We start from the raw sequence: 13,637 nt of genomic DNA on the forward strand, positions 1-13,637 counted from the left end.
TCCCAGCCCTTTATCTCAGCCCCACTTGCAAAAGTAGCCTCAGAAGTTATTAGGTGAAGAATGCAAGGGAATTTTTTTTTAATTATTATTATTTATTATTTCTTTTTGCTCTTGTTTCGTTTCTCTTCCTTGAGCTTCTTTTTGGAGACCTTGGGTCTGCTGGCCTTTTTGTATAGGTGATACCCAATGAGGCCCAGGAGGGCTGGTACCATGGCCATGCCTACCAGAGGCAAAACGTCCTTCATCAGCTTTTGCCAGTAGTTGGCTCGGATCAGTGCAATCAGCTCCACGTCAAACTTCAGCACTGCATCCGCTGGAGGCAGAGAGGAGGTGAGGGTTAGAATCTCTGTGCAAAATGCTTAGATTCTGAATGACAACAGGGAGGAAGGCCACACCAAAGCAACAACTGCGATGCAAGATTTAAATGTGGAGTTGCGTTCCCTTAGACAAAGTCAGAAAAGGGTTAAGAGACTAGTGACAAGCTGGTCTCCAGTAGATTAATGTGATTTATATTCAGTGACAAGTCTCAGTGCATGGAAACTTCCTGTGAATCTAAAACATACAGGCTATTCTACATTTAAAAGTTGAGTACTAACTGTACTGCACTTCCAAACAGCCACATGGATAGAATCTTGCAGGGCTGAAATTAGTTGGATTTAAACTAGATTTTTTTTAAATGCCACCAACCAACAATAAGCACACTCACTGTGATTATCAGAATCGACAGAAGTTTGAACATAAGAGTTGGCGAGGAGGAGGGTTAAGATGCAAGGGGTTGGGGAAGGAACAGAAGTGAGTTGGAGGGGAAATAAAAACCAAAGCAGCATTGGAAATGGGAACAGACCTTTGGGTAAAAGAGTTTGTCTTTTGTCCCCCTACACCTCGTTGTGGGTGACCCTCCAGGGGAAACTAGAAAAAGAGCAATTATCCCTATATCCTGAAGTATAGCACATTTTGGCTAACAGAACACTGTTACAACCCAAAGCAAAAGAGATGCATTTTGGGAAATCTGTCTAGTCCCAGGCCTGTGAAGGCTTTTAAAGTTATGGCGTGGGCTTGGATTTTAAAAGATTTTTGTTTCATTGCATTTTGAATTACTTAACTATGATCATTTTTGGTACCTCTTCCCAGGTGGAGGCTGAGGGGTGGGGTAAAAGAGTAGGGAGAAGCCATAACTGTACAAATGGCACAGTTTGGGTTACAGGAAAGACTAGAATTCTGGCAGGATAGAAGTGCGCAGTTCTGGCAGCAGTGGCATAGGGGGCAGACCCATGTGACTCAAGCAAGTGTCTCCTCCCTAAAACGTCACTGGCTGCCAGAAGGCAAGCCAGGTGCCCTAAACAGGTTATAGATCTCGAATCCCTGTTGACAACTGGAGGGGAAGAGCGACCCTTTTCAAAAAGCTCCCAGTCACTCCTGAGCCTTCCAGCGAACTGGAACAAGACTTCAAACTAGAAACAGAGTATGAAGCTCCTGGTAGTTCACGGGGACCAGATATTGTGGTGGCCTAAGAGAGGCCTCGAAAGATTACCTGGGATAGATGGTGGGAATCCCCTTTTTCCATAGGCCAGGTGAGAAGGAATGATTGCCCTTCGCTTCTCTCTGGGGAAGGAATGTGAGTCACAGACAGAGGAGGGACTAGGTGGGCCCACAATCTCAGTGCATCGGAAGCCCCACCTGCAAAGTCTTCTGGATGTTTACACCCAAAACATGAACTTTCCCACCTGAGCACCAAATGGGTTGACGAGCAAAGATGCTCATCCCCCATATGCCTCAAGTCCAACAAAACCCACAGCCAGAGAGGCTGTGGATGCTTTCAGAGTCCCAACAAGCTCACCTACTCTGGGTGAAGCCAGGACCCTTTACCCAGCATTCTCCTGCCTCCTCTAGGAGCAGGGATGGCAGAGAAAGCCTCTAGCCACACAAAAGGGAAACCCAACTCCACCCCTGCCCAGATACTCACCCCACACACATGTCTAGAAGGCTCTGCTCCAAACCTTGAGGAAGAAAACACAACTGAATGCGAAGCTACCTACCACCCCCAAATCCCAGGAGCCAGCATGGAAGACTCCCCACTTCTCTCCCTGGTTTCGGTGGGGGATGGAGCAAGAGCAGTACAGGAGGTGGGATTTGAGCCTCAGGAGGTGGCCAATGGAGCCCTGGGGTCTCAACTCATTCTAGGGGGCATTCCCAGGGTGGTGTGGAGGCTGAAGTGGCTCAGGTTGGAAAGAGGTAGAGTGAGAGGTGCAGGTCACATACCTGGGATCACCTGCCTTTGGCCAAGCTCTATAACCAGAGGATCTCTGGTCAGGGAGGTGTCAATAATGCGCCCATCTATCAAGCTGCCCTGGGGGGAGAGAGCACCGAGAGCAGCTCCGGTCACCTCCCGCCGGCAGTCCGGCCACACACACCTGGGCCGCTGGGCGGCGGCATCCCGTGGCTGCCACAGCCCCAGGGCGCCTCGGGGCAGAGAGGAACAGGAAGCCCCAGGACTGCTCTCCTCGGGGCGCTCGCTCGCCACCCTGCGCGCCTCAGGGAAGAAGCTGGCGGGGAGGCAGGAAGGGGAGGCAGCCGGGAGAGGGGGGCGCCCCTCCCCCTCCGCGCCACGTGCTCGAGGACCCCAGAGGCCGAGCTCCTCCCGCACCGCCTGCCACGTGTCCCGCGGCGCTGACGTGTTCCAGCGGGGAGCCGCCCCCTCCCGGCTCCGCCCTGCCCCCAGCGCGCCCCTCACCGTGTAGTGGATGTGCAGCGTGTCTCCGAGAGCGGCGGCCTCCGCGCAGGGCTCGGGGGGCTCCACCTACGAGCGAACTCCACAAGTCACGGAGTCCCGGACCCCGCACCCCGCTCGGCGCCGGCCCGCCCTCGCCTCGCCTCCCCGCCCCCCGCAGGCCCGGCCGCGGGGCCCCCCGCGCCCAGCCCGTCTCCTCACCAGCGTCTCCACTTGGAGGGTCCGGACGGGACTTTCGGTTTCGGACCCGGCCTCAGCCCCGCGCACCGCCCTGGCGAGCAGCAGCAGCAGCAGCAGGCGCGGCGCGAGAGGCGAGGCGCCCGGGGGCATGACTGGACGCGGCGGGCAGGCGCGGGCTCTCCCGGGCAGGCTGCGCTGGCGGCGGGCGCTCGGCCGTCCCCTGGCGCCCCGGCCCGACTGGACGGGGCGGGGGGCGGGGCCCGGCGGCGGCTCCTCCCCCGCGCCCCTCCTCCCCCCCTCCCCGCCTTCCGGAGGGGGAGGCGCGGGGAGCCCGCCGAATCCTCGAGGATCAGGGGGTCGCAGACGCCGACTTGTCCTCTCCCGTAGCCAGGGAAGGGGCCTCATGCCAGCCCCCGGGACGGTTACCCATGGGCGCCGGGCACGCGTCTGTGATCCTCACGGGCACCCTGAGAGGGCGGCCTGATTGCTTCCATTTTACAGATGCGCAACTGGAGGCTCAGGCTAAGTGACTCGCCCGAGCTCGCCAGGTTTCAAACCCACGACGGGGTGTCTCCAGGGTCGGCCTTTTTCCCTCCCTGAGGACGGGTGTCCTCGCCCCTAGCCCCGCCCTGGCTCGCGAGCCAGCCCACCCCCGCCCCTGCAGTTTCTTTTCCTGGAGGTCACAGAGCAAAGAGGAGAGCGAGCTGCACGGCGCCCACCTGACGAAACTAACTGAAAAGAGCAAGGGGCTTCTTCCTTAAGAATGCGGTGACTCCCCATTCTTTTCTTTTGACACTTTTCTTCTGACACTACTTCCTTTCAACAAACTCCTCAAAACAGGCCTCCCAGGTGGCGCAAGAGGTGAAGCACTGCACTATGAAGCAATCCGCAGCCTCGAGCCCCAGCAGGCCAGGGAGCTACCCACATGGCACAGCAGACCTCTCCTGTCTCGCCCGCTGCGCCCCTCAGCAGTGTATTTTGGTAGATCCGCCTGTTCTGTTCCCCACTCTGTCTCTGGTGAATCCTCTCTCTCTCTCCCGCGCACGCGGGGCACACACACACACCCCACACACCTCTGGCCTGTACCCCAGCTCTTGTATGCATAAATAAATATTAAAAAAAAAATTCCTCAAAACAGCAGCTACCTGGGTAACCCTTTCATGCTTGTGCAAGGACTCGGGTTTTTAAGTCCTCACTGCCCACGTAGGTCTTGGCTTCTGGGTTCCGCTGTCAAGTCACTGGGGAGCTTAGTCACCTAAATCTTGAGTCATTTCTTGGTCCTTTGTGCTGTTTAGAATCTCTCTGCTATTTGACACCACTGAGCTCTTGACTGCCCTCCTAAGCTCTAGACAACTGCCTGTGGGGTATAGACCCCTGGATGTTCAGCCAGCACCTCAAATTCAATATACCCAATTCTGTGCTCATTTCTTTCTCCTTCCGTCCCATCGGCAGCAATCTAGATGTCCCTCCAATCTGATTTTGCCTGTGAATCTGCTGTCAGCATTCTCTGATGCTTCTCTCATCTCCTAGGTCTAGTCTTTGAATTCTCCCTCTACAGCTACTTGTTTTCTTTCTCTTCCCATGGCTACCACCCTAGTAAGCCCTCATTTTTTGGGTTGTTTAAAAAAAAGGGGGGCCTCCCTGGTGGCCTAGGGGCTAAGTGTCAGAGCTGTCACCGCTACAGCCTGAGTTCGATCCCCACCAGGGAGCTAATCTGCATGTGGCAGAACAGACCTCTCCTCTCCCCCACTGCTCCCCTCAGCAGTGTGCTTCATAGATCTGCCTGTTCTGATTCCCACTCTGTTTCTGGTGAGTCCTCTTACCCCCAGTTACTTACCCCCTCTGACCTACCCCCCAGTTCTTCTATGCATAGGTAAATCTTTGGGGGGAAAAAAGTCCACTCAACAGGAGAGAATTTCTGGGAGTGATGGAATGCTCTACGTATCTTGATGGGGATATAGGTTACATGGGTCTATGCATTTGTCAGAACTAATTAAACAGTATTCTTCTGATCTGTGTATGGCACTGCATGAAAATTAAGTATCAAACTTTCTAAAATAAGACATTTTTTAAACAGAAAACTACATTTTCAGATCTCCCGTAAAGCTAGATACAATCATATAACTAAGTTCTGGCCAATAAGACAGAAACAGAATTGTTGTAAATATTGTCCTAGACTTCCAGAAATACTCCCAAAGGCAGTTGATTTAGCTAAGAGGTGTATCATTGTGTGCTCCTCCCCATAATTTCCTTCCTCGTTGCCTGGAATGCAGATGAGATGAATTAAGCTCTGGCCATGAGGTGGCCAAGAAGATGGAAGGCATGTGGTAGGCTGGAGGAAGGCATGTGGTAGGATGGTGGAAGTCATGTAGTAGGATGGTAAAACGAAAGACAGAAGCCTACGTCCTTGATAACTTGATACCAATCCCAAATTTACCTACCACCAGACACCTCGTGAGGTAGAAATTAACTTCTATCTTGTTAAAACTAAGATTTTTATGCCTATCCTTGCCCCACTTCACCACTGTGTGCACTTCTGCTGTCTACTCAGCTCCAGTCACATCTCCTGCCCACTAAAAAGTCTGTCATGGTTCCACATCACCCAATAAATAAAATTCAGACTTCCCAACAAACCAATTGAAAGTTTTAAGATCTGGCCCTAATTTGCCTTTCCAAACTTGGGCTTTTATTCCAGTAAACGAAGTCTCTTAAAGATAGAAGCCTTATCTCTTTCATTCTGTATTTTCATTAGCTAGCATATTGTCTGACACATCGGTGCTTGATAAAGGCTTTCAAACCGAACCACAGGCCCTTGCTGCTCAGGGGCTGTAGGCTGGCATGAGACAAACCTGCATCGTATCTTTTTGTCTGTGTCCTGCTCAAGCTCTTCTATCACCTGTCACACTCCCTCCGACCCAAGCTCATCTTCTCTGTGACAAAGTCCTGCTGCCTCAGCTAGAAGTGACTTCACATTCCTGAACTCCAGGCACATCTTGGGGACATCTTTTCTGTGTGCTGCATCACTCCTCTCCCTACACTCCTTGACAAAGTCAACTCGCTGCCGTGGTCATGTCTGACGCCCCTAGGTACTAGTTGTGCAATACCCTCGGTAGGATAGATCGTAGACAAATATATTTTGTTTTGAATATTCAACTATGCAATCATGAAAAACCCATTAAAAAAGAAGCTCTATACTAATATGGAAAACTTACAAGACAAATGCATATACCCTTAAGTTTAAAAAAAAAGATGTGATTGATACAGGCCCATTTATAATTTTAACTCCTCCCCAATGTGTGTAGGTGTGTGCATTTACAAAAGGAACTAGGAGAGGGGGCCTCCCTGGTGGCGCAAGGGGTTAAGCACTGCTCTATGAGGCAATCTGCAGCCTCTGCAGCACGAGTGCAATCCCCGCAGGCCAAGGAGCAACCCACAAGGCGCAGCAGACCTCTCCTGCCTCGCCCGCTGCTCCCCTCAGCAGTGTATTTCAGTCAATTCCCCTGTTCTGCTCCCTACTCTGTCTCTGGTGAATCCTCTCAACCCCCACACACACATCTCTTGCCAGTACCCCAGCTCTTGTATGCATAAATAAATAAATCTTTAAAAAACAAACAAAGAAAAGGAACTAGGAGGATACATACCAAGCAGCTGACAGTGGCTACCTTTAGGGATGGGAGTGAGAAAAGTGGAAGGGAACAGGTTCTGCATGTTGCTCTGTGTACTGTTTGGATCTCTTACAATAAAAATCACTTTGGTTATAAAATAAATTTTTAAATTAAATAAAAACTAAATTAACAAGACTTTTGCAGGCTTCCCTGGTGGCATAGGGGTTAAGTCTCAGGCTATCACCTTGACTGCCTGAGTTCAATCCCCAGCCAGGAAGGTGACCCACATGGCATGGCAGACAGCTCCTGTCTCATCTGCTGCTCCCCTCAGCAGTGTATTTCAGTAGATACGCCTGTCCTGCTCCCCACTCTGTCTCTGGTGAATCCTTCCCCTGACCCCCGTACCTCTGGCCTACACCCCAGTTCTTGTATGCATAGATAAAAATAAATCTTAAAAGAAAGAATTCTCTAACAAAAAATAAACAAGATATATTGCAGTAAGAGGGAATATGTGGCATGTGAAATGAGTTGTACTAACAAAGTTAAAGGAGAGTGGTCATGGGCAGCTCTGTGGCTCTTAAAGGAGAGTGGAGTTTTTAAACAAGTGAGAAGGGGATAAAGGCTGAGGGCCAAATTAGATGTTTGGGGAAAATGAATGTACCAGTTTGGCTAAAGTCAGGGATTTAGCAGGAGAGAGGCAGTCGAAGAGGGCAATAAGGACCTGTTGTGGAGAGCCTTGAATGTCAGACTACAGCAATGAGTGGGAAGCCACTGGAAGCTTTGAGCAAAGGGGGGGCAGTGATTCCTGCCTCCGCCGATTGGCTGGTGTCCTGACACCAACGTGTCTAGGTCTAAGACTTCCTTGAGCACCCAAACGAGAAAGAGAACTGGGGTAGAGTGTGAAAGAATGGCCATGGGGATAGAAAGGACATATTCGAGGCAATGATACCACCCACAGAGGGCAGCACAGGCACACCTGGCCCAGGAGGGATCAGGGAGGAAGGAGCTTTCTCCTTTGATCCAGTTACACAGAGAAAGGTGAGCTGGTTCTGGCAGAGGGGAGAGAACTGGCCCAGCACTGACTGGAAACACAAGACTCACTCCTGGAAAGACCTTCACCCTCTGCTGGTGAAGAGGAAAAACTACCACAGCCCCCAGGCTTCCAAAATTCATGGGCACCCACCATGCCTACCACCAGAGAGGCCCTTTAAATGTTTTTAATGTTTAGTTTTAAGATTGTTAATAAAAAGTCTGAGTCATCAGGCCTCCCTGGTGGCACAAGGGGTTAAGCACCACACTATGAAGCAATCCGCAGCCTCTGCAGCACAAGTTCAATCCCTGGCCAGTCAGGGGGCTACCCACATGGCACAACAGACCTCTCCTGACTCACCCGTTGCTCCCCTCAGCAATGTTTCGGTTGATCTGCCTGTTCTGTTCTCCACTCTGTCTCTGGTGAATTCTGTCCACCACCACCCCCCCTCCACACACACACACACACACACACACACCTCTGGCCTGTACCCCAGCTCTTGTATGCATAAAAATAAGATCTTTAAAAAAATAAAGTCTGAGTCATCATGTACACATCTGGATTCAGAGTTCTGGATTCTAATGCTATATTTTCAAGGACATGCATAGCCGGCTGACCAGCTGTTTCCCTTTCAGGTACGGCTACACACACTCATCCCAGCGAGCAGCATTATCTTCTGTCCCTACTGCCCCCGATGACTGGCTGAGCCAGGGACCTATCATCCCATCAACGCAAGGCCTGGCATAGGCAAAAACAAATTTCCCATCTCCTCTGACCTCAAGCCAAGAGAGCGCCCTTCTTTCCTGTATTCAGAACTCAGAGAGAAGTTAGCACCCAATCCCCTGCGGTTCAGGGCCCCCACTCCTTAAAAGGTCCTGTGCTTAATTCTGTCCATAGCTCTCAACAATATGTGGGATAGAGGGCTAGAGGTTAGCTGGAAGGGGGTGCATGTAGAATTTCAATTCCAAACCCGGTCTGGCCTGGGCCTGCCAGACCTTCTCAGAGACAGCTCTCAGCATGCCTGGTTTGGAGGCAAGGTGGAGAAGTAAGGATGCATAGGTAGAACTGGTCAGCTCTGAGCACAGAGTTCTGGTTTGATTGTCCTCTCGAGTCCACCACATTCAACTCAGAAGCCAGATTTGCCTCTAAACTAGAGCCCAGACACTCTCTTCTGCAGCTCATAGCCAATAAGATACTCACCTCCAAGTCTTTTTTTTTTTTTAGAAGATTTATTTATTTATGCATACAAGAGCTGGGGTGTAGACCAGAGGTGTGGGGTATGAGAGGATTCACCAGAGACAGAGTGGGGAGCAGAACAGGCAGACTGACTGAAATACACTGCTGAGAGGAGCAGCGGGCGAGACAGGAGAGGTCTGCTGCGCCATGTGGGTTGCTAAGGTTGTGGAGTGCTTCATAGTGTGGTGCTTAACCCCTTGAGCCACCAGGGAGGCCCTCACCTCCAAGTCTTAATGGTAAACAGTTCTAACCCTTCAGTGGCATAGATCCCCTTACTATACCCAAGGCTTGGACTTCCTCAGATCTGACCTTCACTTCCCTTTGCCAAGGAACTGAAGTTCTCCTTACCCATCCCCGCAACCAAGGCGAGGTAATCAATTAGAATGAAAAGCCTGCCAAGGAGGAAAGTACCCAAGTCCTACCACTCCCTGCTGACTAGCATGGCATCGCATGCCTCCAGTTTGAGGTGACAAAGTAGAGACCGAGCTCTGGCCTTCTGACCTCCACACCTTTCAGAACTGTTCTTAGCATTATGACTGCTTGTCCAAAGACACCACTCCCTGACTGAGCAGCTGCAAAGGAATGGCATCCCCTACACAGTTACTCTCCACTGCCATGACCCCACACATGCGCTATGGATATCCCGAAGAATTCCAGACCCTCCCAGAAGTGGATTTCCAGGTTTTTCCTTCAGTACACTGGTTTGACGCCATTCTTAGAACATGCCTGGAAACATAAAAGGTGCTATATAAATGTCTAAATTTTTGCTCTGATCAATCTAGATACCTGAACTAGAAATGATGCAGTGAATCCCCAGAGCCCTCAGACCATATATCTCCAGGCTGAGAAACGCATACACATCCACATGCATTCTTCTTGTCACTGCCGCCACACTCGGGAATGAAATGGGCAGATTTTCCCTCCATCCTAATCCAAGGCCTTCTACTGGCTTTCGCCAGACTCACTCTGGAAGCTCCCATGCCGAGATTATTTTGCATTCTAGGCCCAGGTCTTCGGCCAAAACACGACCAAAGAGCTATTTGTGTTCTGGAGAGATAGAATTGCTGTCTGCCCTGTGAACTGGGTGCTAAGCATTTACCTTCCAGTTGTGTCCCTTTCACCTGTCTCCTAAAGACAAGCTGGAAGGTTTAAGCAACCACCACAAGAGGGCTCCCTCTGCCTCTTTCCTGGCATTCTAAACTGAGTACTAAAGGACCAGGCCTTCCTTCTCGCCAAGTTGTTCACGGATTAAAAGACCACCCCCACTCCCACCACACAGGCCTACAATTCAGCTAAAGTCTTCATCGTTACCTTATGAGAAGCACTCATTCTTGTATGCCAAATCCTGTGTCTTACCACATCAGGGCACTAAGATCTCTGTTCTCAAAGCTTAATAGAGCTAAGAGTGGGGAGGACCCATTTGGCTCACCTATTTATTAGTACATAATAGGTAACAAAGTAAGTAATAAAGCACTTGAGAAAGGTGCTCCTGACTTATCAGTAACCTGTCACCAAGCAGGCCTTTTTGAGGCGCCTAGAAGAAAAGTGTTATCTGATTTTTGAGGGGTAAGTGGGAAATGTTCAAAGTTTATGGGAATAATTAAAGTGATGTCTGGTGGGAGTAGTCTTAGGGTTTCATGAGGACAGAGCCCCGGTCCTGAGGGTGACGGCCTGTAAAGAACAGGAGAGGGACTGAAAAGGAAAATTACCAGGGGAGGCAGCAGGGAGGTAACTGAATGCAAATGACACACTTCACACTGGCACCCAGGGCTCTGGTTCCTGCATGCCAGATCCTGTGCCTTTCCACATCGGGGCACTGAGACCTCTGTCCTCAAAGCTTAATAAAGAGCTAAGAGTGGGGACAACCCATCGGGCTCACGTAGACCCAGGTACCTACTAGGGTAACACCGTCCCTTTCTCGCCTGGAGTCAGAGAGTAGCAGCAGGAACAGAGTAGGGCTGGGAGTGTAAGGGGAGAGATGAAGGCTTCAAGAGACCAGGTCTTTCCCCCAAGGCATCTGCGGAAACTCCGGATGGGGCTTGGTATCCTGACAAAGGGGAACCACGGACCTGAAGCAGAAGTGATGCGGGGCTGTCAGCCACAAGGAGGGCTGAGTTTATTGTACCACTGAAATACCTGCCAGGCTTATACACTGCAGAAGCCAGAACTAGATGGGGGAGGGAACGCCAATCTATGGACAAAAGGAGCCTGTTCCAACCAGAGCACCCAGTGCCCGGGGCCGGGGGCAGCCTGGGCACTCCCGCTTCAGGGCCTGCTAGCCACTGCAGCGCCTAAAGTCTATCAGCAGGTGATAAATATGGCTACAATCAGGGTTAAACCCTTTAGAATGAGAGGAGCAAAGACACAAAGCTCAAAAAGACTCTGGTGCCCAAATCATTTAGCTCCTTCTGGGGTAGGCTGGGAAGAAGAGAGGCCTGTAGGAGAGGGGCCTGTGCGGAGAGGGGTGGGCCTCAGATGCCAAGAGCACGGCGTTGTCTAAGTTTCCCCCACAACCACACTCTCCCCCAGTCAGTGTTCCCTTTCCGCCTCTGCTGAGAGGAGGAGCAGTCTGGAGGGGCGGGAGACAGAACACTCTCACCATGAAAACCACTGTCGTGGCTGCTGCCCATCAAGGATGAAGGTCTGCTCCAAAGCTGCATAAAACAAGTTTAATTTCCAACCAGGGTCACAGTCATTGCGTATCCCACATTTTGAGCAAGGAGAGAAGTGAGTTATTAAACATATACAGTCTACATTCCAGAGGAGAAAAAAGAGAAAAACCAGTTCTGAACTGCAGTTACCACTATAACACCACAAATAAACTTTGGGGGAAAGAGGGGAAATCCCCAGGGAGAAGAAAGTCTGGAACAAAAGGAAGCATAAAATTAAACTTACCAGAGGAGAGTCAGGGCAGGGGTGGACAGAAATGGGATGAAACACCCAATCCCAAAGAACTTTCAGGTGGGTGGGAATGCAGAAAGGCCCACCCGCCACGGGCCACGGAAAATGCCCAGGTCACTTACTGCCCCCTGCTGGGCAACATCAAGTAGCTCAAGGCAAGCTCCAAGGTTGCTGCAGAACACCCTCAGTCCCACCGGCCCTGGAAGGCCCCCAAAATAACGTGGGGGTGGGCCTGAAATGAAGAAACCCACTTGAGACTAGCATCTAACTACCGAGAGTCCGAGAGGGGCTGAGGCAGGAGAAGAGGCAAAGTCCCTCCAAGCGCAGAGAGTAGGGAGCCCGCACGGAGAGAAACACGGTGAGGAGAGACGGAGAGGCAAGGGCACTGAAGGAGTTCCAAGGCAAGGAGAGAGCTCGGGGAGGAGAGGCAACAGGAGCAGGAGAAAAAAAAAAAAAAAAAAAAAAAGGAAGTAGAGACAGAAACAAAGGAAAAATGAGGAAGGAAGCATCTGTGGGGTCCAGGGAGTGAATGAATAATGAATACATTTTAAAATGAAACAGAAGCTCCAACAACCCACCCTCGCCCCCCCCCCCCGCCCCAGTCACCAAACACACACATACACACGAAGGCCTACAGAGTAACAGACCTGCACACACCCACTGCATCTTGGGTAAGTGACACGTCACTAAGGAACTGGCACTGAGGGAGAGACCCTTGGAACCTCTTTCACAGTTCAATCTGGGGTGGGGTGGGGTGGGGTGGGGTTATACTGATCTATCTGTTGTAGACAACGGTGGCAGGAAGCCTGGTCCCTTGGAGTGGGGTCTGGGACAGCCCTTCTGGGAAGGGGTCCCTCAGCCATGGTGTGGGGGTCCTGGCTCCTGATCTTAGCAGAAAGGTTCTGGGCGGCTGTCTTGGAGCTCAGGCGCAGCCAGCACACACAAGAGCCCCCAGAAAAGCCATGCGTCACAGAAACTGCAGAAGTCAGGACCCAGGCCAGGACCCCAGGGCCAGCGCCCCCTGTAGACAGGGAGATGCAGTAGCAGCAGTTTCTAAACTACATGGTAATGGGGGACCCTGAAGACCACTGCATCAGAGCAGCACCAACAACCACTTCAGAGTTGTTTCCTACACTCTAAGCCCCAGCCCCATTTGCGGGACCCGGGTGAAGAGGACAGGGGCAAGCTGTTGGGAAGGAGAGAGGAGAGATGGCAGGATGGCCTGAGGGTCTGAAAACCGAATAGAAAATACTCATCCTTCAGCATATCCTGAACCAGAAAAAGAGAAATGGAGAATAGGGGGATTGCTATTGAGGTCTGTTAAGTCACCCCCACTCCCACACTCCCATTACACCACCCAACCAGTCTTGGTCAGGCCAGTGGGGCTACCAGGGGGAAGGAACTTCTGACAAAGGTCACATGACCAACCAAGTCCTCGAGATCAGAAGATTGGAGGGGAGGGGGGCATGGGAAGACAGGAATACAAGCGATCACTAGTAACAAGAGGAGGGAGATGGAAAACCTGAGGCCCTCTCCCCCATGCCCCAGGTCTCCACACACTGTGGTCTCGCTATTGCCACCTCCTCCTAAACCTCCTGAGGGAGAGAGCTAAAGACATGGGGGAGGAGCAGTTTAACACTCTGGACTGGTAAAGAGTGAGTGGGTTCCCCTCTCAAGGGAAGGCAAAGTGACATCTCCTTGGGAACAGTCACCTAGAGATAAACGCCACCCCACTGCCATCAGCAGGGCGGGGAGAGGGAGATGAGCAAAATGGTGATGGAAAATCCACATCTGTCCTTTCATCCTGGAAAACCTACCTGCAGAGAGGAGAGGAACACTGCAAAACCATGGCAGCCTCCTCCCCTCCGCCTTCTTCACCTGTATGTCACCAACGTGGGAGGGGCAAAGGGCTAGAGTGGGCAAAGTCCTGGCTCCAAGCCCTTGATCTGCACTCCAC

At 51.4% G+C, this 13,637-nt stretch overlaps 1 protein-coding gene across 1 annotated transcript; it reads right to left on the minus strand.

Moving 5' to 3' along the window:
• Window positions 1-63: 63 nt before the first annotated feature.
• Window positions 64-3,115, minus strand: FKBP11 (FKBP prolyl isomerase 11). The gene is made up of 6 exons (XM_037514666.2): window positions 2,930-3,115; window positions 2,732-2,797; window positions 2,260-2,347; window positions 1,964-1,997; window positions 1,532-1,602; window positions 64-313 (listed from the first exon to the last, which is right to left on the minus strand). The coding sequence occupies exons 1-6, from the start codon at window positions 3,056-3,058 to the stop codon at window positions 96-98; spliced, it is 606 nt and encodes a 201-aa protein (XP_037370563.1). The 5' UTR covers window positions 3,059-3,115; the 3' UTR covers window positions 64-95.
• Window positions 3,116-13,637: the final 10,522 nt, after the last annotated feature.

The sequence above is a fragment of the Talpa occidentalis genome, unplaced genomic scaffold (genome assembly GCF_014898055.3).
Source record: "Talpa occidentalis isolate TD23 unplaced genomic scaffold, MPIMG_talOcc4v2.1 talOcc4.16, whole genome shotgun sequence".
In the NCBI taxonomy this organism is placed as follows: Eukaryota; Metazoa; Chordata; class Mammalia; order Eulipotyphla; family Talpidae; genus Talpa; species Talpa occidentalis.